The following is a 23,531-nucleotide window of genomic DNA, read 5'->3' on the forward strand; positions in this document are numbered from 1 at the left end:
GGGCTGACCGAGGCTGTTGCTCCCAGGTCTCCTTGGGGGTCTCGCCACCCACCAGCAGCAGGGGAAGAGCTCAGAGGAGCATGCATGGGAAAGTCTTCATGGACCAGGCCTGGAAGTGGAGCTTCTGCCACATTCCATTGGTCAGAGCTCAGGCAGAGGGCTCCGTCTAACTAGGAGGGAGGCGGGGATCTTAGACTGTACTTGGGAGGAAGAGGGGAATATAGATTTTGGTGGGCTGTTGGTAGCCTCTGCCACTCAGGACCAAGGCTGGCCAAATAGTGGCTTTGTACTTGGACCTTCAAAGATGGCTGACTGTGGGAGAGGAGCAGGCATTGTGCAGGAGCTGTGGTCTCCCTCCGCTCCCCTTTGCAGTGGTCACACCAGCCAGGGACTAGGTCTTCCATGGGGAGAGGGGGCCCAGGTCCTGCCATGCTGCCCCCGCTGTAGGTGCTCACGGAGGAGTTCCGCCTGGATTACTGCCACCTCTGGCAGTCGCTGATCTGGACCGACATGAAGAGCGTGAAGAAGTACAGCCAGCGCCTGGGAGCCGGGGACCTCTACCCCTTGTTCACCTGCATGCTGACAGCCCGGTCGTGGGACTCAGTCAACAGGGGCATTGGCCAAACTCCAGTCACTGCCACTGAGGTGGGTGCCCCACCCTGGTCCTGCCCTGTCCCGGATGCAAGGGCCAGGGCCAGGGATGGCCTTTGGAGCCCTGCCAACCCAGGGTCTGGGGTTCTATACTGGTGGGCTGTGGGGATGGAGTAGGGGGCAGAATTAGAGATGTACTGGATTAGAAGGGAGGGAGGGAGGGAGAAAGAGTGTGCCTGGATGGACGGCGGGAAAGGGGACGGTGTCCCACTGTGTCCCTCCTGGCCTTATCAACCTGGAATATAAGTAGGTCACGTTAACTGTATAATCCAGGCTCTGTGACTTTCACTACAACCTGCTCTCCTAAGATTTCAGGCTTCCACCAAGTTCTCCCCCAGGACTTCTGGGAATCCCCAGGGACTGTCTGGTAAATACGTCTGGCACCACCCACTGTCTCCTGCTGGGCACCATCTCCCATCGTGGGGTTGCTCTAGGGCACCCTCCTGGGCAGGAGGCTTCACTCCTCATGCCGTACCCAAGGGCTGCTTGTCCCTTCATTCCTGTGGAGTTTTTAGTGAAACAGCTCTTTTGGTCTTGTTTGTAGCTCATTCCTCCATTGGATCTGGAGTCTGGGCTGAGACTGATCCTAGGAACACCTTCTCCCTGTACTTGTACTCACCTCTGCCCCTCCAGTAGGGACTTACCGGGTAGCTCATTCTTCCTGGCTCAGGGAGAGCTGCCTCCCAGGCTTCTTAATCCCTCATGGAATTGCCTTCTGTCTTCCCAGTCTGTCAGTTTGCAGACCTTTGCAGACTCGCCCTTGTCCATGTGGAGAGGGGCTTATGCTCACCACAAGGGACAGGGTCCTGCTTGCGCAGTAGAAAGACCTGGGCTCTGGTTCCAGCACCTGCTTCTGGTGGCCTGACCTTGGATGGTTCTAGTCACCTCTCTGAGCCTCAGAGTCCCCCCTTGCGAGCTGCCTTGTGGTGGGGGCTGTAGGAATGGCTGGGTCCAGAGTCTCCAGCGATGTCACCAAACCACCAACCACCTCTTGCCATCTCTTGGCTCTGCTTTCCTCCAAGTTGACATCATTCCCCAGCAAACTTGGTGGCAAAGATGACCACCAGTTTTACCCCAGGCTTACACAGCTTTCAGCTCATCATCTCAGGAGAAGAAAAACAATCTCCTTCATTTGTTGAATAGAGATGATAATTTCTGCTTTATTGATAATGCGTGTAAAATGCCTCCTCATAGTTTCTGAAATTTGTTCATTGAATAAACATTTGTTTTTGCTGGACCCTGGACTGGGTGCCTGTGGATCCAGTGACGAGCAGACAGACAGGACTTCCATGTAATTTGCACTTGTAGAGGAAGACAGACAGTAAACAAGTGAATAAACAGGTAAATGGAATAATTGCAGGTTAGAGGTGCTGGGGGGTGGGGCGGGAAATAAGCAGGGTGCCGTGATGATGGGTGATGGGGGGATGCTGTAGAGGAGGTCGCTCTGGGGAGTTGACATGTAAGCTGAGGCCCGAAGGACAAGAAAGGCACCAGCCACAGGAAGGGCTTGGAGAAAGCACTGCAGGCAGAGGGCACGCGATGCATTAAGGGGGCAGGGTTGGGTGGTCTGGAGTGTGTGAGGAGGATGGTGGACTGAGAAGCGTTTGGATGGCTGAGCTGGGAGAGCATCACACAGGGAGAATTTCAGATTCATTCTCAGGACAAAGCAGAGCCTTTGACAGGTTTTGAACAGAAGGATGTGCTCAGACTCGCTATGTTAAGTGTTTCTCTGGAGTGGGGCAAGATGAGCAGTGGGGCAGGACTCCAGGTGGAAAGATGATGGGGCTCAGACTACGCTAATGGAGGTGGAGAGAAGCAGATGGAGCCGAGGTGTATTTTGGACATAAGAGTGAGAGGCCTTTCTGTCGGCTTGGACGTGAGGGGAGGAAAAGGGGAGAGTCAGAGTTGCATCGTAGCTTTTTGAGGTGAGTTATGGGGTGGAGGGGGCACCACTTCCTGACATAGGAAGACTTGGGGAAGGACATGTTTGGGGTGGGAGGGTCAGTAGTTCTCGTGAGCATTCAGATAGAGGTGTTGTGGGCAGTTAAGCCTGGTGCTCAGAGATCCAGCCTCGAGACATACAAGTTTGGGAGTCCTCAGCGTATAGATGGTGTTAAAGCCACAGGGACGGACAAGATTGCGTGGCACACAGTAGGTTCTCAGTGAATGATACCTGTTTTTATTAACTAAGTTAGAGTTTTATTTTTGCAGTCGGGTAGACATCCAGCAGGTTCCAAGCTTGAAGGCTGTGCTGTTCTGAGAAAGAGCCCATCGGGGTAGCCTGGGTGGACACAGGGGCTTCCGTTTGGGCTGAGAGGGGGTCTGGTGAGCGGGACCTTGATCTGGCCTTAGCCCCCGCAAGCAGGGCGACCTGCAGCTGTGCGGGAGGTGGCGGGGAGGCAGACAGCCTCTTGGTGTCTGGCTCGTGTTGAGATGTTCCAGTCTGATAGCTCCTGCCTGGGGGACATTTCAGGTTTCACAGCGGCTCAGTTGTCAGCGGTGCACGCGTGTTGCTGAAAGAGCCGAGAGTTCTGCTCCTGCTGCAGAAAGCGGCTGGGCGGGGTGAAGCGCTTGGCAGCATTGCTGGGCCCTTTGGGGTGACTTTGACGTGTCCCACGCGCCTCCCCGTACCTTATCCCTGATGACCCTCTGGGTTCTGCTGGGAGGTGGGCACAGACGGTGTTAACATGCCCAGTTTTTTGGGGAGGACACTGGGTCACACAGTCCTCTGTGAGATGACAGGCAGTGTAGTGGTGAGGGTGCGGGCTTGGGAGCTGCACGGCCTGGGTTTGACTTCTGACTCACCTCTTACTAGCTGTGGACCTTGGGGAGGTTACTTAACTTCTCAGTGCCTCAGTTTCCTCCCCTCCCCTGGGGGTACACGCTCGCCTACCGGGGTTGCCGTGCGATGAGATGAGTTAACACGTGCAAGCACTGTCGCAGTGCCCGGCTTACTTAGTGATGCTCCGTACGTGTGGACCGTTGTCGTCCTTGTCACCATCACTGTTTCTCTGGAGACTGGGAAGGGATCAGAGCCTCACTCTATACTCAGGACTCTGGCTAGAGGCAGTTTATCTGCCCAGAACCATGCAGAGCTCAGGGACGGGGAAGGCTGGGAAGCCAGACCCCAAACTTACCCACCAGGATGGGGCAAGGGCTAGCCCTGAATCCTGCTCTGGGGATAGGAGGACCTCGGGCCATGGGCGGGCTGACGCTGGCTCCAGCCTGGAGGACAGTGATAAGCGGTGGCCAGGCGGGCAGGTCTGGTGGGGCGCTGGGCCAGGCAGGGTATGGGCCAGGACTTTGGATTTGGGTTTGGGGTCAGCAGCTCAGACCTCTCAACTGCACCAGCCTGGGCTTGGCTGGAGGGATGGGGGGACACGACTCAGAAGCACCAGATCCCAAGGCTCCTTCCAGGCCTGGCCTGAAATCGGTGGCCAGCGAAGAAGCCTTAGAAAACCACACAAGGGTGGACCCCGGGCTGAGAGGCTGGACTCATCAAATGGTTGGTGGGGAGGTAGACTTCCTGCCCCAGTCAGTGTGGGCTTGGGGGCTTGGGGGCGGGGTATGGGTGACCTCGGCTGCCGGGAGCTAGGATGGCAGAGGCGGCAGAAATGCGGCCTGGCTCCTGGCTCCTGTACTGCGTCCGGTGCTTGGCTAGAAGTTGGGTGACATGTCCCATCCAGGTTTGTCCGGCTACAAAGCCCCTGGGGCTGGGCTTCCCTCTGGGGAGGATTCTCAGGGCTGCTGAGGCAGCTGTGCTAGACGCTCCCTCTCGGAGCTTCCTTGCAGCCCCTCAGGTCACAGGCTGCCCGGACCACCCGCCACCCGGGGCCCCACTTCCCATGCCAGCCGTCTGTTTGTCTTCCTGTCTCTGCTTCAGGACTCAGAGATCCGCAACAATGCGGCCAACTACCTCCCCCAGATCAGCCACCTCCTCAACCTCGTGCCGCGTCAGATGCTGCTCATCTTCAAGACCAACGACCTGCTGCGGGGCATCGAGGCCGCCCTGGGCACCCGCGCCAGCGCCAGCTCCTTCCTCAACATGTCACGTTGCTGCATCAAGGCCCTGGCCGCGTGAGTATGGGCTCTCGCCGCTCCTCCCCTCTAGCTCCCCGACCAGCCCCAGCGGTCTGCACACCTCCAGTTTTTCCCACCAGTCCCCAGGGCCGTGCCTGAGCTCCCCAATCTCCAGCTCTCCCTGCAGGAAGTTAGGGGCAGAAAACAGCTCCAGTGACCTGGCTGATGCCTCGGGGCTGTGTTTTAAGGTGGTCCAGAGAGCCGCCTCTACTTGTTAAAATTGTGGATTCTAGGACCTCACCCTCCCGGGCAAGCTTTCCAGGTGATTCTTACCCTTAGTAAAGTTTACAGTGTTTTTGGAAAGTCTCAGTCCCGTTCAAGCGTCCCCCGGACTTGGGATCGGGATGCCCGGGTTCGCATCCCATCTCTAGCTGGTCCCGGGACTGTGTCCCCAGCGTTGGGCAGGCAGTGAGGCCAGTGTTCTTTTCCCTGCAGGTGTGGCTGTGACTCAGGAGAGTGTCACCAGCAGGCCATCTCGGAATCTCAGGTCTTTTTAGATGTCTCAGCACCCTTGAGGTGTTGACGAGGAAGGGAAGGGTGCTTCCTCAGGGGGGTAGTGACAGAGGAAAGAGGGTTCTAGGCTGTCCTACCTGACAGTAGCAAATACACAGGAAGGCCTAGCTCTGGCTGAATGTTCTCACCTGAGAGGGCAGGCCTGGACTGTGGTCAGCTCCGAGCCTGTCCATTCTAGGCAGTGAATGGGTCGTTCTGGTAAATGGGCGAAGGGAGTGTTGACCACATACATCATGCACCCACTATCAAATACTGAGTTAGATTACAGGAAAATAGACTGTATACACAAAGGGCCGAACATGATTTATTCTTCCTCTGAGGTTCAGGAAACAGTCTCGGGAGTTCCCGGGCGGTCCAGTGGTTAGGACTGTATGCTTTCACTGCCGGGGCCCAGGTTCAATCTCTTGTCAGGGAACTAAGATCCCGCAAGCCACACGGCACAGCCAAAAAACAAGGAAACAAGTCTTGAATAGGTGGTCATCATAAACACCAATTTTCATCATGTCCTTTTGTTGGTGCAGAAGAGATCGAGCTGGGCTGAATCCACAGTGGCCCCAGCTTCCCAGGACTACCTTGATTAGGTTTCCAGGTGATTCTTACCCTCAGAAAGTTTGGGAAAGCTTTTACATTAGGGTTTGGGGGATTCTGATTTGATAAATATTAACTATACTTTTGGAAAAAGGGAAACATTGGAACGTGCTACCCACTGGGTCCACTAGACCTTTGATGCGCTGTGAAACAACTGCTTTTGCTGACCCCGCTTACCTGGGAAATGCCTTTGGAATAGCTGAGTTCCTCTGGTCCCTGAGTGGGCCGTGGTCTGATCCGTAACCAGGAGTTGTCCACTGGGGCAGGGGGCTGGTGAGTTGGCAAAGCCACCATCTTCCATTTTTCTGATGATACTGAGTATTTCTTACCTCTTTATCTCCTGTTCTCTCCTTCCTTCCTGCCCCTCCTGCAGGCACAAGAAGAAGAATACCCACTCATTCTTCAGAAGGACCCAGATCTCTTTCAGTGAGGCCTTCAGCTTATGGCAGATCAACCTTCATGAACTCGTTCTGCGTGTGAAGGGGCTGAGGCTGGCCAGCTGGGTCTTGGCCCTGCTCTGCTGGCTGTTGCCTGCTCCACACTGAGTGGACTTGCTCTTCCCTTCCCGGTGTGACCTTGTGGTGGCCAGGGGGGCTTTTCACTCCTCGCTCTTCCATCATGTCTCTACCCACTTGCCCCGTTTCTGCCAGCTGGTGGCCTGGAGCCCCAGGGTCGCTGTCCGTGGCACCGTTACGCTCCACCTCTGAAATTCCTCTCCTTTGGAGCCCTTGTCGTGGGACCCCCCCAAGCTGCGCCGTGTGATAGGTTTCTTTCTCTCTGTATCCAGGGAGAAGGCACGGCAGTCTGCTTTCCCACTCCCCGTGTGGGCCATTGGGTTGGATGCCCCCCACTTCCGTTAACCCTTCCTGTTATCAGGATGGACCATGAATCTCACTGAGGGCACATTTAACTTGTAGGAAGTTTGATTTTGCTGGAGGGGAGTGTGGTCTCTGAACTGGAGAGCAGTCTCCTCTCCTTGCGCTGTCACTCCCCAGAGGTGCCGACCTTAGCCAGGTGGCTTGGCACCCGAGCCAGGCTCTGTTGCAGCTGTGAGTTCACTGCTGTCGTGGTGACCCCTTTGGTGTTTTATGTACTGTGATTCAATAAAAACCCCTTTAGGGTTGCAGAGCAGAGCTTGGTCAGTGGGATTTTTATTCCAGGTTGGGAGTGAATCCACTTTGGCCACTAGGTAGGAGTGGATCTGGATGCCGTGTGCCGTGTGCCATTGTGATCTGCTTGGCTTCTTGTCCCTGAAATCCTTCCACCCTTCCACTGTGCCGCAGCTTTCTGATTCTTGTATGTTTCTCTCACTTTCTAAGACTGAGACCTTGGTTGGAGTTGTTAGGAAGCCCAAGGCCAGGCACTCAGAGGCTCAGCTGAAACCTCTGACTTTGGTTCCCCCAGCTTCTCACCTCATTCCCTGAGACCTGGCACCTGCCTTGTTCTACCAATTGGCTTCTGACTTAGCCCTTGGATTCATCATTTGATACCCCCAGTCCTGGAGACTGTAGTCTAAAGTTCAGTCATCGTGGCTGGGCTTTCACTCTGAAACCTCTTTGTCACCTATCTGGACTCTACTTCTACCTTATTGCCTGTTGCCAGCCTGCCCCTCCCCCCACTCGATCATCTGGTCCTGTTTTGGGGACACCCGCAAACTCCTGCTCTAACTCCTGTGTCTGTGTGGTCTCCAGATCCCTAAGACCCCAGATATGGCAGGTCCTAGCCCTCACTGAGCACCCAGGCTCACAGAGAGTAATTGTGTTTGAATCTCTCCGATCTTACTTCACTGCATTCATGAGGGCAGAAAAAAATCTAAATTTAAGTCTCATTTTCTGTCCTCTTTATTCATAATACAACAAGCAGATTTTTCACTGACCAGAGATGATTCGCAATCCCTTTATTTCCTGAAAGAATTAATTGTTCCTAGTGACCAGTTGGATGCACCCAGAGACCTGAGAGAATAATTTGCAAGATCTGTTATGAGTCATGAGGATGCACGCTGCATATTATATTTTATGGTGTCTTTTATAGCCACTGAAGTAAATATAAATGTCCTTTTTGTTCAAGGTAATGGTTACTTGCTTTTCACTTTTGGTTTAATGGTTGGCTTCCTGCTGCCTTGGGATCTAAAACATCAGCATGTTGCCAGAACAGTTATCCAGAGAGAGCTGAGAGGCTGGGAGAGTTTGGGGTACAGAGCAGTTTGAGAATAGGAGGGGTCAGTGTTTACTGAGTGCCTTCCATGTGTGAGAGAACATGCTAGGTTCTTTGTAAATAAGTTACATCATTGGTTTGTCTCATCAGCTCTATGAGGGCGAGGGGTCGTTAGCCTCATCTCACAGAGATGGGAACTGAGGCTCAGGGAAGTTTAGTAATTTGCTTGAAGTCACACAGCTGCTGAATGAGGGTCCATGCTTTGCTTTTTATTCCACAGTGCTGGAGATATGGATTACGCCTGCTCCGTGAGCTGTCATATGTGCCTGAATTGTGACTCTAACACCCTGACTTCAGAGAAAGTTGGGTTTTCAGTGGAAGTGGGGGAGTGGATGGGTAAAGGAGACAAAAAGTTCTGGAAGTGCAGACTGAGTCCTGCATGTTCCTCGGGCCTAAGACAGGATGGACCTGGACCACTGTGATACTGCAGTGCAATTCTGATGCTGATCACCTGGAGTTAGTACAGACTCTGTTCCCTTAAGGGCATAGTTCCCATAAGACTGCCCTCACTTCAGACACAAGTTGCAGGTTTGGGGGTCCCTAGACCATCTACACTTTTGGCCAACAGACTACAAATTTGGGGGTTCCCACAACCCCCTCAGATTTGATAATTTGCTGAATGACTCACAGAACTCAGGGAAGCACTACACTTGTGACCAGGCAAATGAAGAGACACATAGGGTGAGGTCTGGGAGGATCCTGAATGCAGAGCTTCTGGGTTCTTGCTGTGAAAGGAACCTCTTGGCACAGAAATGTGTTCGCTGAGCTTCAGTGTCCAGAGTTTTTATCAGGGTTTCATTATATAAGCACAATTGATTGAATCATTGACCACATGATTGAACACAATCTCCAGCCCCCCTTCCCTCCCTGGAGAAGGTGGGGCTGCTATCAACCCCATCCTGAGTCACTTAGCATAAGCTCAGGTGTGATCCAGGGGGCACACCATGAATAACAAAGATACTCCCATCACTAAGAAAGTCCAAGGATTGAGAGGTCGTCTCCCAGGAGCAGACAAAGCAACAAAGACCAGGCAGATTCTTCACTATACAACAAGCACTCTGGTGTCTCCTCATCCTCTGTACTTGGCCTGAGGTGCGTCTTTATCGACTGACCCCACTGGTCTATGCCTTCTGCTTCGCCAGGTGGAGCCGTCTCTGGTGGATCCATCTCAAGATCTCTGTTCTGCAGTTCAGAGAGTGCGCACGTGAGTTTATACGTGGGACCTTTGCCCTGCTCCCTTCTCTGTCCTGTGGAACTTCCATACATTGATTTGGGTTTGGTGCTTCCAGTAAAATCCTGCGGCTTTCTTCTCCCAGCAGTTACAATGTGTCAGAAAGTCAGCACCAGCTTACTTTGAAGAGCGCCTTCTCTTTTAACCCTTGGATCCTTACTCAATTTAGGTGTTGGCTTCTTTGATTTGGGCAACATGGCTATAGTTCCCCTTCCCTCTTCTCATCCACCAGAGGAGAATTCCAACTCGATGGCCCATTTGGCTTCTCAAATATGTACCCAGCTCATAGGAAGTGCGGATGTCCTGGTTTGTAGTAAGTGCTCAATAAGCACGCAAATATTTAGACTCTCAGAATGCGTCACTCTTTTCAAGGGAGTTGAAACCTGTGTATTTAAAAAGAAGCTGCACGTGCCAGTCTCCCTCTGCTAGGAACACTGCCTTGTCTGATTGTCAGGTTAATTTCCGCAGTGTTCCGAGCCCACTCCCGGGATCAGGGATGGTCACTCTCAGCATGATGGACTGCTAGGTGGCCCCGTCCTCCACCACTTCACGGCTGTAGGGACTTCTAATGACATCTCAGAAAATGAGTGTGGCTCCAAGCGGCACAAATCCTCAGGGGCAGTGCTTTGGAGGTTTGGAATTACCCTCAGTGTAAGCAAATGTGAGAAGGGTGGGATGGGGCCTTGCCGAGGGGCACCTGGGGCTTCAGCAGTCTCAGGGTGTGGCCAGGCGGAGCTCGGGTCTGAGCTGGGAACTGGTGACTGGGCAAGATCTGAATAGACAGGATGAACAGGGTCGCAGAGAGTCCCTGGCAGACTGGCCTGCTGGGGGTGATGTTTGCTGGGCTAGATCGGGGCTGAGAGGCCTTGAATGCCCGGTGACCTGGTGCCGCTGCTGTTTGTAACTGGCCAAGGGGGACTGGGGAGGCCCCGTCTCCTAAGCCTTAAGTCTGCAAATATTTTGGTAAAAACCCATTTGTTCAGAAAGACTCTGCTCTCACCTCCTTTCCCTCCTCCCTCCCTCCTTCCCTCCTTTGGAGTAAAGCTTATTACAAAGCTGCTCTCTCCTTTTCTAAAGGAAGGATGAGGGGCCCTCAGCAGAGTAAATTTTAAGCCTTGGGCTGTGATGTCCATGTTCCTACGGCCAGTGCCTCCTGGCCCGGTTTACTTGACTTCTCTGGAGGCTGCCTCAGCCCCCGTCATCGGGTAGCTCCTCTTCTAGCCAGGTCACCGTGCCCCTGGCCAGCACTGCCAGGGACAGAAAGCACTCTTTCTGCCCAGTTCTGCCTTTGGCTTAATAATAGCAAAGAGCCTCTGGTGTTTCTTCCTGTTTTTCTCTTTCCCGTGTGTAAAGGGAAGTCCAGGCTGGTGAAGTGGTGAAGTGATGGGTATCAATAGCCCCCTGACCCCTGACATTTCAGCTCCCATTTCCTCATCCCTTCTTCCTGAGCCGTGCTTTCCAAACTTCCCTGTATACGTAAGTAACCTAGGCTCGTGTTAAAACACAGGCTCTGCCTCAGTGGGTCTGCGTGGGGCCTGAGGTTCAGCATCTCTAACCAGCTCCCAGGGGCTGCTGGCGCTGCTTGTCTTAGGATGATGCTTTGAGCTGCAAGGTTCTGATCGGTGGTTCTGAAGGTGCGGTCCCGGGGCAGGCGGCATCAGCAAAAGCCAGGAGCTGGTGAGAAATGCAGATCTGCTGAAGCAGAAACTCGGGGGGTGGGACCCACCAGTCTGTTTTAACAAGCCCTCCAGGGAATTCTGATGTACACACTCACGGTTGAAATCTCTGGTCTGTAGTTCTCAACTCTACCTGCACATCGGGATCACCGGGAGAGCTCTGAATGCCCAAGATTCTGATTAACTTGGTTTGAATGAGGGCCAGGCATTTAAAACAATTTTTAAAACCTTTTTATTTTGAAATAACTTTAGATGTACAGTAGGTTGTAAAGATAGTACCCAGAGGGTACCCACATAGCGTTCACCTAGCTCTCCCTAATGCTAACAACTTACATAACCAGGGTACCTTTATTAACACTAAGAATTAACATTAGTACAACACCATCAACTAAACTATTCCAGTTTCATCAATTTCCCCACGAATGTCCTCACCACGTCCCAGGATCCAGTCTAGGACGAAACTTACATTCATTTGTCACGTCTCCTTAGTCCCTGCTCTAGGACAGCTCCTCAGACGTCCCTTGTTTTTCATGACCTTGACACTTTGGAAGGGCACTGGTCAGGTATTTGTAGATTGTCTTTCAAGTTTGGTTTGTCTGATGTTTTCTTGTGATGAGAATGGGATTATGGGTTTGAGGCAGAATACCACAAAGGAGGAACACCCCTCATCATGCCGCACCCCGGGAAACATCATATGGACGGGGGTGGGGGGATGTACTGATTTTGTTCTTTAAAGCTCCCCAGCCAGGGTTGGGGCCCAGTGTTAGGCTCATGCACCTTCCAGGTATCTTCTGGAGAAGGAAGAAATGCAGCTTGTGAACTTCACAGGTGGGCGTTAGGCAGAGCCCCTTTGAGATTAAGGGAGGCCTGGCTATTTCCAAATTAAAAGGCCCCCAGGAAACTAAAAAATGCAGCTATACCAACACAAGGTAATACACATGGCTGTGTAATTTTAATGTTTACATTTACCACACGTTAACTCTTTAAGCAAACACACAAATGTAGTGACAAATGGATGTAACATCAGAAGCGTGAGCACCAAACCCCTCCCACCAAAAGATAGGCCTGGCACTAGCAATTTTGTTTTCCAGGTGTGTTTGCAGTCCTAGACATGGAAATCACTAGCGGGAGGTTGGCAGGGAGCCCTCTGGCCAGTCACCCCTGAGTGGTGGGCCTGGTGTCCTCTGCATTAGCCTGGCCTGGCAGCCACCTCCCAGTGCCCAGAGGGGAAGTCAGAGCCTCAGCTGGGCTGGTGGCCGACTGTTTCTAGCCCATGACTGACTGCCCAAGCCATGAATGACGGAAGTGCTTGGTGATCCTTCCTCTAGGTGAGTAATAACAGAGAGGGAAGGCTGGAGGATGGTGTGCCAGCAGCAGGACTTTCCTCCCTCCAAGGGGACACTGGGTGGGACATGAAGTCCTTCCAGGTTGATGAACTGGGGACAGAGGTCAGGGGCTCTGGGTATTCCTTGCCCTCTTGGAGTTTCCAGGGCTGTGTATAGGTGGGGGTCTTCTTCCCTGGCCCCTGGGTGCTTGCTCCTTTTTGTGCCAAATGTAAGCATGTGCACATCAGAGTATCTACAAACATCTGTTGACAGCGGCTGCTGCCATCATGGAGGTGATGCCCTCCAGCCCAAGGGCCTGGGCTCTACAGTTGGCCTGAGTTCAAATCCTGTTGCCCTCAGTGTTCTGTGTGATCTTGGGCAAGCAACACAACTTCTCTGGGCTTCAATTCCTAGATTTGAATAGTGGGAATAATAGTACCTACCTCACAGGGTCATTGGGAGGATGAAGTTAGATAATATATGCAATGTACTTGCAGAAATGCTTAGAGAAGAGAAACCATAGCAAGTGCTCAATAAATGTCACTTATATTTATGATTAGCCCCCATGGCAGACCGTATTCCCAATGCCTTTTCTTAACCCTGCCCTCTACTTGAGAGGCTGAAAAAGTGAGGTCTTGGTTTCCCAGCTTCCCTTGAAGCTGGTGGTGGCATATGACATGGCAGGTGAAGAGGAATCTTTTGGAGCGATTCTGGGAAGTTTTTTTTTTAGATATTGATAAAGGTATAGTTTGTTAGTATTACCCCTTCTTCGTCATTCCAGCATGGGAGACTGGTGTGTGGTTTTGGATGTCTGGAACTTTAGCAGCCGTTTTGTGATCTTGAGGTGGTAGGTACAAATTGATGTTTTATTTGGGCGTGTAGCAACCTCTGCTGCATGCTGGACATCACTCCTCCCAGGCACATGACAACCCTATGAAGTCTAGGGACCACTATTATCCTCTGGGTACAGGTGAGTAAACTGAGGCACAGAGGCTTAGGTTGTTTGCTAGAGGCACACAAGCAGTGAATCGTGGAGCCAGGCTTTGAGCCAAGGTAGTCTGCAGCCAGAGCTTCGGCTCTCAACTCCTGACTTTCCATTTTCCTCTGCTGGAGTGGACTGCTTCCACTGAGCCTGCTAGAGGTTGGACCCGTCCTGCCTTCCTGCAGCCTCCTCAGTCTGGAGCTAGTGGGTTCCTGCAGTGGTGGGCTTCTGTGCTTCCTGCAGTGAGTGCAGCTGGTCAGTGGCACCCTAGGAGTAGTCATTTCTCTGCAGAGGGTGGGCCTGTATGGCCCAGGGCTCACCCAGCCAGCGAGGCCTCACATCAAGCCTCTTGGGCAGCTCTGGATGCTGGAATGCATCCCCTTCTAGGGAAATCCTTATAAGGGAAGTTGACATTGGCAGAGATTCAATTTTGCCCCATGGTAAGTAGGAATGTAGAGGAGGTTCTGCCTTTTTCACTTCTTCCTCTCCCTCCTGCCTCCCCTCAGGTATGCAGGGAAAAGTGATGACTGACATGGGATTTAGGAGAGAAACCAGGAACATTCAGGATGTTATAATGAGCTGATGAGAAGTGAGTTCTGACTTGTAACAGCTTATGTCCATAATAATCAGATGGCACAATGTGTCCAGAGTAGGCTCTGATCTTTTTCCTACCTTTGTCCTGGACCGTATTCTCTGGACAGGGGCCAGTGTCGCCTACACTGAGCCGGGCAGCTGGAGGTCAGGCCCATCAACCTAATTCTGCTATCACTGGGCAGGTTGTTTTGGTTTCTGAGCCTCTGCTTCCCCTGCTGTGAAATGGAGTGGTTGTCCATAGGTTGCCTTTCTTGGAGGACTGATGAATGTGAACAGATAGTGCCAGTGAAAGCGACAGGGAAAAGCAACACTCAGAAACTCACAGGTACACAGCGTGCAAGTGAACAGTTTATCTACCCAGCATACCTTGCAGCTTTAACAGAACTCCCTTCTCCTGTAGCGGCACCCATTCCTGCGAGTATGCTGATCCAGTGTCTCCCACACGCCGTGGGGGTAGACAGATGGCCATCTCTCTGGCCACAGACATTGTTTCCAGTATGGGCTCATGACTCCAAGGGCATTCCTGTGACTTTCAGCGAAGACTATGGAGGATGACTATCTTTCCACTGGTTGCTAAGTTCCAGTGGCTATCTTGCCTGCCTCTCTTTTGAACTCCTAGATCCAGCCAATCCTGCAGGCCAGATCCACCTTTGTTTTTCAATTACATGAGCCAATAAATCTGCCTCTCCCTTTTTTTGTGTGTTACTTTAAATTGGGTATTTGCGTTTTAACCAAAAGTGCCCTTATCATTGCAGCTATTATCTTTAAGGGCCCTGGACCCACGTTTGGAAGATGTGGAGAGCCCAGAGGAAGTCTAGAGGAGAATAATAGACATGTCTACAGGGATAGGAAATAAAGAGACAATTATAGACTGGACACTCTCCAGAGAGCTGAGCAAGAGAAAACAGAGTTAAATTACAGTAAGGTCTTATTGTTACTGCTGTTGTTGGGAAAATGAGAGTGAGGGCTGCTGATTGGTTACCTTATATGTTATTTTCTGGTCAAAACCAACACAAAGGCCATGCCATTCTGGCTGGATACCAGTTGTATGGACACACTTTCTATAATAGTCACGGCTATTTTCTGATGATCCACAGGGTATTTAGAAACTGGCTTTTTGGCTGAAATAGGCTTAATTTCTCTTATTGATTCTGCTAGTTGCTCTCCACCCAGGTTACCACCAGAGAGCTGGCAGGAGCTCTTTCTTTAATCACAGTATTAGTTCGAAAGAGACATCCTGGGAGCATTTAAGATAAAGACAGCCTCACGTAGGTGCTCCGCATTGGCCTGAGAGCTGAGCTGGCCAGTTCACAGAGCCCATGTTTAACCAAGGATGAGTTTGGGAACTGGACTGTGTGTGTGGAAGCTTCTCTTTCTTCTGCTTTTCCTACTTCACACGTCCGGTTGAGTGAGATGAGAGCTCATGTGAGGGTTGTCGCCTCTCCCTGCCTGTCTGGGTTGTGAGATTCCTAAACAGGCTGATCTTGATGTCTTATAGACATCAGGCTCACCCCATCTCCATGGTCTTGCTCTGGGTGTTCACTCTGCCTCTCTCTGCTTTTCCTTATATCCAAGCCCTCTGCTTTCTATATTCATGACAGCTCTCAAGTCCTGCCTTCTATAGGGAACTTCCCAAGATCACTGCCCTTGTTGAGCTCCTCCTCCTCCTCCCAGTTCTCTTGATACGTCTCTCTACCCCCACTATCCACACTCAACTGTCTACCTGCCCTGTGCAGTCCTTGGAGGGCAAGGGCCACTTCTTTGTCTCTTGCATGCTCTTTGACACCAGGACAGTGGAGGCCATAGTAAGCCTTTCATTGGTCATCACGTGGCCATTTACACATGCCTCGATTCATGTATGTCACATGCATTCCTTCAGTGCCCTTTTGTCAGGGAGGGGAGTGGAGAGACAAGATGAATCAGACATGACGCCTGCCTTTAAGGAACTGGGGTATCTTTCACAAGAGCAGCTGGCTTTGGGTAAGGAGAGAGCCTCCTGCTGGTGGGGGCAGTGGTGAGCCAGGAGGTCTGTGGTCTGGGAGGAGAGAAAAGGGTTGAAACAACTCTTGGGAACCAGTGATGCCAGTCAGCAGCTCTACCTGGAAGCAGGATTTGATGAGACCTTCTCTATCTCTCTTCGGGGCCAGTATTTCGCCAAATTTCATTTTTACCAAGGGACCTGCATTCACTGTCTTAGTGGTTGGTGCCACCAGCAGTCACCCAGGTGCAAAAGCCAGGAGTCAGCCTTTGAAGTGAGGGTCTTGACCTTCATAGGAATGCCCCATAAACTATATCACCTTGTATGTCCTGTATCCTTTCCTCTCCCACTCTACCACCAGCATCCTGGTTCAGATCTGATCCCCTCATCGGTCTCCTAGCCTCCCAACATGTCCCACCAAACTGGCTCTTGTTCAATTCACCTAAAGCCAACTTGCCTGGCTTTATGTGGCCAAAAACCTGTTTGCCCAAGGATCGATTCTCCCAAAGACCAGTTTACCTCAAATTAAGTATTCTTGGATGTTTTCAGATCCATTTAACCTTCCTATTATTTCTTGCCTTTTTTTTTTACTTTAAAGATTTTTAAAACCAATTCCTGCAAGAGTATTTGACTTAATTTTGTATTTCTAATAAGTATTTATTAAACAGGCAGCTCTTTGAATGATTATTTTGTATTCCTATGGACATCTTTTTCTAGATTACCTATTTTCATTAACTTTAAAGATAGCCAATATTTAGCCATTTTTTCTAAAGATACTTTCCTTAAAATATGGCTGTCCTAGCAAAAAAAAAAAATATTCAAGGCATTAATTATAATCAATTGCTATGCACTGTGTCATCTTTTTTTTTTTTTTAACATCTTTATTGGAGTATAACTGCCTTACAGTGTTGTCTTAGTTTCTGCTGTATAACAAAGTGAATCAGCTATATATATACATATATCCCCATATCCCCTCCCTCTTGTGTCTCCCTCCCACCCTCCTTATCCCACCCCTCTAGGTGGTCGCAAAGCACTGAGCTGGTCTCCCTGTGCCATGCAGCTGCTTCCCACTAGCTATCTGTTTTACATTTGGTAGTGTATATATGTCAATGCTACTCTCTTACTTTGTCCCAGTTTACTCTTCCCCCTCCCTGTGTCCTCATGTCCATTCTCTATGTCTGTGTCTTTATTCCTGTCCTGCCTGTAGGTTCATGAGAACCTGTTTTTGGTTTTGTTTGTTTTTTAGATTCCATATGTATGTGTTAGCATACGGTATTTGTTTTTCTCTTTCTGACTTACTTCACTCTGTATGACAGACTCTAGGTCCATCCACCTCACTACAAATAACTCAATTTCGTTTCTTTTTATAGCTGAGTAGTATTCCACTGTATATATGTGCCACATCTTCTTTATCATTCATCTGTCGATGGACACTTAGGTTGCTTCCATGTCCTGGCTATTGTAAATAGTGCTGCAGTGAACATTGTGGTACATGTCTCTTTTTGAATTATGGTTTTCTCAGGGTATATTGCACTGTGTCATCTTGATCCCTTAACTAAGGGTACATCAATTTCAGATGGAAAATGGTGGGTATTAATGCTGAGTTTTGTGTGGTGCATACTATTTTATGAATTAGAGACCTTGGAAAAGGATGATTCTTACATGCAATATGACAGGTTTGCTACATCTCCCCACTGCCAATGACTGATGCATAGTGTATGCTCAACTCACAGGTCCTGAGTGAATGAGTGAGATTCTGAGATGAGAGTCTAGTACTGCCATTTGTAGCAAAGCAATTTGTCTCATGACTCAACTGTGTCAACCATCAGGAAGGAGACATTTGCCTCAAGTTTTAAACAGAGAAGCCAGTGGTATAAAATAGACTGTCATTGGCAAAGCTTTTGACCTAGGAAAATAGATTGGATTTGTCTAGGGTTCTAAGACAGACATAACAAACACCTGGCCCCTACCATGGCCAATGCAAACTCCACAAGTTGATCATTGTATCCTCTCATGTTGAACTGGGATATGGCTCCAGAATCCTTCTTAACACAGCACACACGTCAACTGCTCCTGATTGAGCAGTGTTGGCATGTAATGCCTAAGTGCTGTTTTGGGCCTCAAAGTAGGATCCCTTCTTTACCTGGGAGAGTTTCAGAGCTCTCATAAATGAAGACAGGAGGACGATCAAGTTAGCTTTCTGGTGGTGGGGAGGAGACATCTTGGGCTCATTTGGGCAGATTAATTGAAAGGCATTGAGATGTCATTCCCTAGCTTAGAGGACTTTATTCGACACTGTATGGCTGTGTTTTCCTTTGTAGGGACTTTGGTCTTCTGGGGCTGTGGGGAGCAATAACGAATCTGTGCATGGGAACCAAAGGAGTTCCGGCCAAAAGCCTGATCTCCTCCCGCAGGGTTCAGCTTGGAAGCTGCAGTGTGGAGCTAGGAGGGATCCTGGAATGGGAGTCCGGAGACCGGTGGGTGCTGACCAGCTGGTCACTTAGGGCAAATCTTCTCCTCCCTAATCCTCTGATTTCTTACCTGCAAATTAAGGAGACTGGGCTAAATGAGTGGTTCTCCATGGGGGTGCTACTATCCCCAGGCACTTTCTGGAAATGTGTGAGGACATTTTTGGTTATCATAATGACCAGGGGTTTGCTACTGGCACCGATCGGGTTGGGTCAGGGACGCTAGACATCTTCTTATGGGCAGGGCAGCTTTACCCAACGAAGAATTGTCCTTTGACCAGTGTGGTGTCCAGGGTATTCATGTGGTAAAAATCCCGACTGAACTGAATCTACAGCCTAACTCTGTTTTACATATAAAGGCAAACCCTTTTTTTTTTTTTCATGGTATTAATACCTGTTGAATTTTCCAGGAATGCAATTACCATGAGCGTTGAGGGGTGATTTGTTTCTTTAGGAATTATTGGTCACTCTTCTGGGAAAGCACATAACCAATGACAATGCAGAGCCTGCATTTGAATGGCCAGTGTACCTGCATCAGTCTGACTTTCAAAAATTATGCAAGTAGATTAATTTTATATATACATAGATAGATTATAGTTTCTATGGATTTTGTTTCAGGATGGTCAGGGGCATTGCAAAATATTTGTTGTAAAAAGGGTGCATTAGGTCTGACTGGGCTAAAAAGCACTGGTCTAGAGATCCCCAAAGAGCCTTTTTAGCTCTGACATCCTCTGAGTGTGAGTAGAGAGGAGACTCACTTGGCATGAATAATGGAAAACATGCAGCAGTAGCAATGGATCAAGGCAAGGATTGATGTCCCCTAATTGAGCAGAGTCTGTGGCTGAGAGTGCCCACTGCCACAGAACCCTGGTACTGGGGTGAAGTCTTTGATTTTGGACTCTGTGTCCAGATGGGATTCAGGATCAGAATGTCCTAGTTACATACACAGCCACATGCATCTTTGACTGTCGGCAGGGGGTCTGACTCCATGGGCAACTATCGTACGTGGAAACTTACCTCCCCTCCTTCCCTCTGTAATCCTTCCTCATGCCCCATTCTCATGATGTAATTTTAGTAGAAGTAAACTTGAACAGCCCAAAATTATATAATTAATTACATTCAGCTTCAATTACAATCACTAATTGATCCAAGCCTGCTAGCACAACACTTTCATTATTTGGCACACAATTATTGAGTGCCTACTTTGTGCTGGGAATAAAGTAGGAAATGGTCAATTTTTCCTGAGGAGAGGGGTTAGAGGGGGGTTAGGGTTGTCAAGACAGGCCTGCTACCGACAAGGGGTAGTGGCCAAGGCTTTGCTGGGGAAGTGGCAGGTGCGTACAACCCACTGGCCTTCTAGTTCAGTTGTGAATGTTCACAGGCTAAAAATCTCACAACGGCCATGCTGGGATCAGGCAGGCTGGTTTTGGCATGGGATGTCACACGTTGTGCTCTAGGTCTCTTTGGTTTTCTTTTGACTGTTGAATAATAATTAGTTGCATCACCTCACTGGTCTCCCCACTCCTAACCCTTTCTCTGTAATCAAAGGCCTTGCTACTCAAACCTGAATCCGTATTCTTGTTAAATGCAAACTCTGATTCAGCAGGTCTGGGTGGGGCCTGAGGTCCTGCATTTCCAACAAGCCCCCAGGTGACGCTGATGCTGCCAGTCTAGGGACCACACGTTGAGTCGCAAGGTGCCAGGATCACCGGGTTACCCTCCTTTCAGGTGCTGACATTCCTTCTCCTTGAGGGAGAAGCCAAAGCAAAGTTATGACACCTAACTGCAGTCAGGGGTCTCCTGACTGAGCGGGACAGTTACTCTCCAATTGCACTGGGGTTACTTCCTCCTTGTCTGCTGTGTTTCTTTATGGGGCATGTGTTCTTATTTCTCCTGGTAGTGGCTGTATTAAGTAGCTCACTAGGTGAGTTCAGAGGTGGTGACAAAGGTGACACGTCCCAGAGGTTGTTAGGCATTTGTGAAGTGATTAATTCACCGAATACTTCGTGTCCACCTTGGAGGAGCTGGGTCCTATAGAAAAAGGAGAGACAGAGGTAAAAAGAAAGATATCCCTTGGGGTGGGAAAGGCAGGCAAGCAAACAAACACATGGTCTTACAATGTGATCAGTACCCCATGTGGAGCAACCTGTGTGGCGCTCTGTTCCAGGGGACGCTAAGGACCAGCTGTGCCCTGGCATCAGGACGATTGTATGTCCACTTTACCAGGGATGCGAGCAGCCTGGTCCACTTGGGAACCTGAGTCGGAGGGTCATCTGGGAACCAGCTGGTCAAATGGAAAGCCTCCACTCCCAGAGTCCTTTACCTCAGTCTCCTTCCACTCGCCTCTGCATTTCTCCTTGTCCTCCACCCCTCCTCCTCAGTTTCCAGTAACACCCCATTGCTGGGCAATCAGAAAGGGAAAGGGGTGTTGGCCATTGGCTGTTTCTCAAAGAGGAAGAGCTGTAATCATGTCTGTTGTCGTTGCAGCAGGTCTGATGATGTCTCATCAGCCTGAGAATCCCTGAGCTGTGGGACTGCCTTCTCCTCCTGGCTCAGCCTCTGCCTGCCTCGGCTCCCCAAGCAGTGCTCCACAGCCATGCTCTTCCTCTCTCACAAAGGAGGCGGGGGTCAGGAAGGCCACTGGGTCTCTGCAGTTCAGCCTGAAGCCCATTCATCCAGGAGGGAGAGGTTTCATCATAGTCATTTCTCCCCCGTTTCTGAGTTCTGAGGGTTTCCATGGGGCCAAAGCATCCCCAGGGGCCGACGTGCCCCCGATGCTGTCTGACCATGCAGGCATTCGCTGGGCTGGACCAGTCCTCGGCTACTGCTTACCTTTCCTGGAGACATTTACCTTGTGAACCTCTAACACCATGTTTGCCAGAATGACCCTCATTCCTCTCTTCTCCACCCTCTCAGGGCAACTTCGTCGTGACTTCTGGGCACAGCAGTCACCAGACGGACCACTGTCCTGAGCCACACTGGGGCACAGGGAAGCGCTGAGACCGTAAAAGTAGAGACACTAGGTGACCATTCTCCAGTCCAGAGGCAGCTCTACCTAGGAAATGCTCACACGTGTGCTCTGACCACACACCGCTCTGGACTCCTGAGACCTAAAATAGGAGTACAGTAGAGGATGTAGGGCTCCTTCTCTGGGACCCAGTGATGCCTCAGCTTTCATCAGGTTCCTCTATCTCCCCTCTTACCACCTCTGGGGAAAAAATTTTTTTTTGTCGTTGGGGTTGGATTGGGGGACGTGTTGGAGGGTGTGGGGGGAGGAGGGAATCTTGCTCTTTATCCTAATGTTTTCTCCCAGATCCTTTGCTTAAGTTTTGAGCCTATTCCATGCCCTAAAGAAAAATCCAAATAGCTAGCTTTTTGAATCAAAAGCTAGTAAAGGCCCCCCCACCCTGCCATTTTGCAGTCTTATCTCTTCCCAGCCAGTAAAAGGGAGAAGGCTTGTTGCTGCTTGATGGTGGGGATGCGGAAAAGGGCAGGAACAGCAAATGGGGAGGGGAGGGTCCCAGCACTGAAGAGTGCAAAAATCTTAATCTGTCACAATATACCGAGTCTTCCATTTGGTAAAGGATGCATAATGAGATACTTCTGATCTTTCAGTTCTCTTTTGAATTGCAGGACCAGCCCACTGCCAAAGGACGCCTCTCCCTTCCTTTGGCCCTGTTTCTCCCCCAGAATACATGCCTGCAGGTTTCCCTGAGCTCACTGGAGCTCTGGTGGTGAAGCAGGAATGTGAAAGTTCACTCAGTGGGAATTTTTTATTTTTTTTATTTTTAAAAATGTATTTTTGGCTGTGTTGGGTCTTTGTTGCTGCACGCGGGCTTTCTCTAGTTGCTGCAAGTGGGGGCTACTCTTCCTTGCAGTGCGCGGGCTTCTCATTGCGGTGGCTTCTCTTGTTGAGGAGCACGGGCTCTAGGCGCGTGGGCTTCAGTAGTTGCAGCACGTGAGCTCAGTAGTTGTGGCTCGCGGGCTCTAGAGCGCAGGCTCAGTAGTTGTGACGCACGGGCTTAGTTGCTCCGCGGCATGTGGGATCTTCCTGGACCAGGGCTTGAACCCGTGTCCCCTGCATTGGCAGGTGGATTCTTAACCACTGCGCCACTAGGGAAGTCCCTTCTTTTTTGACTTACAGTGATTTTGAAGTTTAGGCATTCTCTGTCTTCCAGCCATGCTGAGGGTGTGGTTTTTGTGTAGCTTTAATTTTTCTTCTTGTTCTCTATTGTTTCTGGAGCAAATCTGGGGAGACAGACATGGGTAGCCACCATTGTCTCAGTAAAATGGAAGGGAGAGGCATCCTCTGGAAGGTGGGTGGCGAAGGGGATAAGAAGCAAAAAGAACCATTTAAGATCCCACAGGATAGTAGGTGATCAACAAAAGTTTGTTTGCATGGAATTTGCCAGACAGAGCTGGGTTAACTCTGGCTTTGCTTTCTACCAGCTGTGTGGGTCCTTGGACAAGTCATTTACCTTTCTATTCTTCCGTATCTTCCTCTATAATACAAAAATAATAAAGATACCAACTTCCTACCTCTTAGCGTTATGAGGATTGAATGGGAAGAGGCTTGGGGCATACTAGGCCCTTAATAACATTAGCTATTATTATCATTACTACTACTACTACTATTATTATTATTCATTCACTATCTCAAAGAAACTCATCCTTGACAAACATAAGCTCTGATAACAGTGGTTTAAGAAGACATGTTTCAACATTAAACATTTTCCCTTTAATTCTCTTAGGAAGCAGCAGTGACAAGTTTCCAGCTTTGGTTTCTGATCCTGATTAAGTTCCTGGTCCATTGCCTTGCATATAGTAAGTATGTACTCGGTAAATACTTGTTGAATGAATGATACTCCATATTTTCAACTATAACAAAAATAATGGGGCCATGTTTTTTTGTTTTTGGTTTTTTTTGGGGTTTTTATTGTTTGTTTTTTATTTATTTATTATTTTTGACAGGCTCATTAGTTGTGGCGCATGGGCCACGGCATGTGGGATCTTCCCGGACCAGGGCCCGAACCCGTGTTCCCTGCATTAGCAGGCGGATTCTTAACCACTGTGCCACCAGGGAAGTCCCTGGGGCCATGTTTTAAATCATTTCTCTCTCTCTTCCTCACACACACACACACACACACACACACACACACACACACACACTCAGGAAGACCCCGTTTTAAAACAGAGTTCAACAAGGCTTTAAGCAGACATAGAATATATAT

General features: G+C 49.9%; 1 protein-coding gene across 3 annotated transcripts in view; it reads left to right on the forward strand.

Annotated features, from left to right (window-relative positions):
- ADCK1 (aarF domain containing kinase 1) overlaps positions 1-7,843 on the forward strand; it is a 107,426-nt gene extending 99,583 nt beyond the window's left edge. For all 3 annotated transcript variants that reach the window (XM_059915801.1, XM_059915800.1, XM_059915802.1), the window contains exons 9-11: positions 448-645; positions 4,535-4,728; positions 6,206-7,843. In XM_059915801.1, the coding sequence (XP_059771784.1) occupies positions 448-645; positions 4,535-4,728; positions 6,206-6,377 (564 nt within the window). In that variant the 3' untranslated portion in view covers positions 6,378-7,843. The remainder of the gene's footprint in view (positions 1-447; positions 646-4,534; positions 4,729-6,205) is intronic.
- Positions 7,844-23,531: the final 15,688 nt, after the last annotated feature.

The sequence above is a fragment of the Balaenoptera ricei genome, chromosome 2 (genome assembly GCF_028023285.1).
Source record: "Balaenoptera ricei isolate mBalRic1 chromosome 2, mBalRic1.hap2, whole genome shotgun sequence".
NCBI lineage: Eukaryota > Metazoa > Chordata > Mammalia > Artiodactyla > Balaenopteridae > Balaenoptera > Balaenoptera ricei.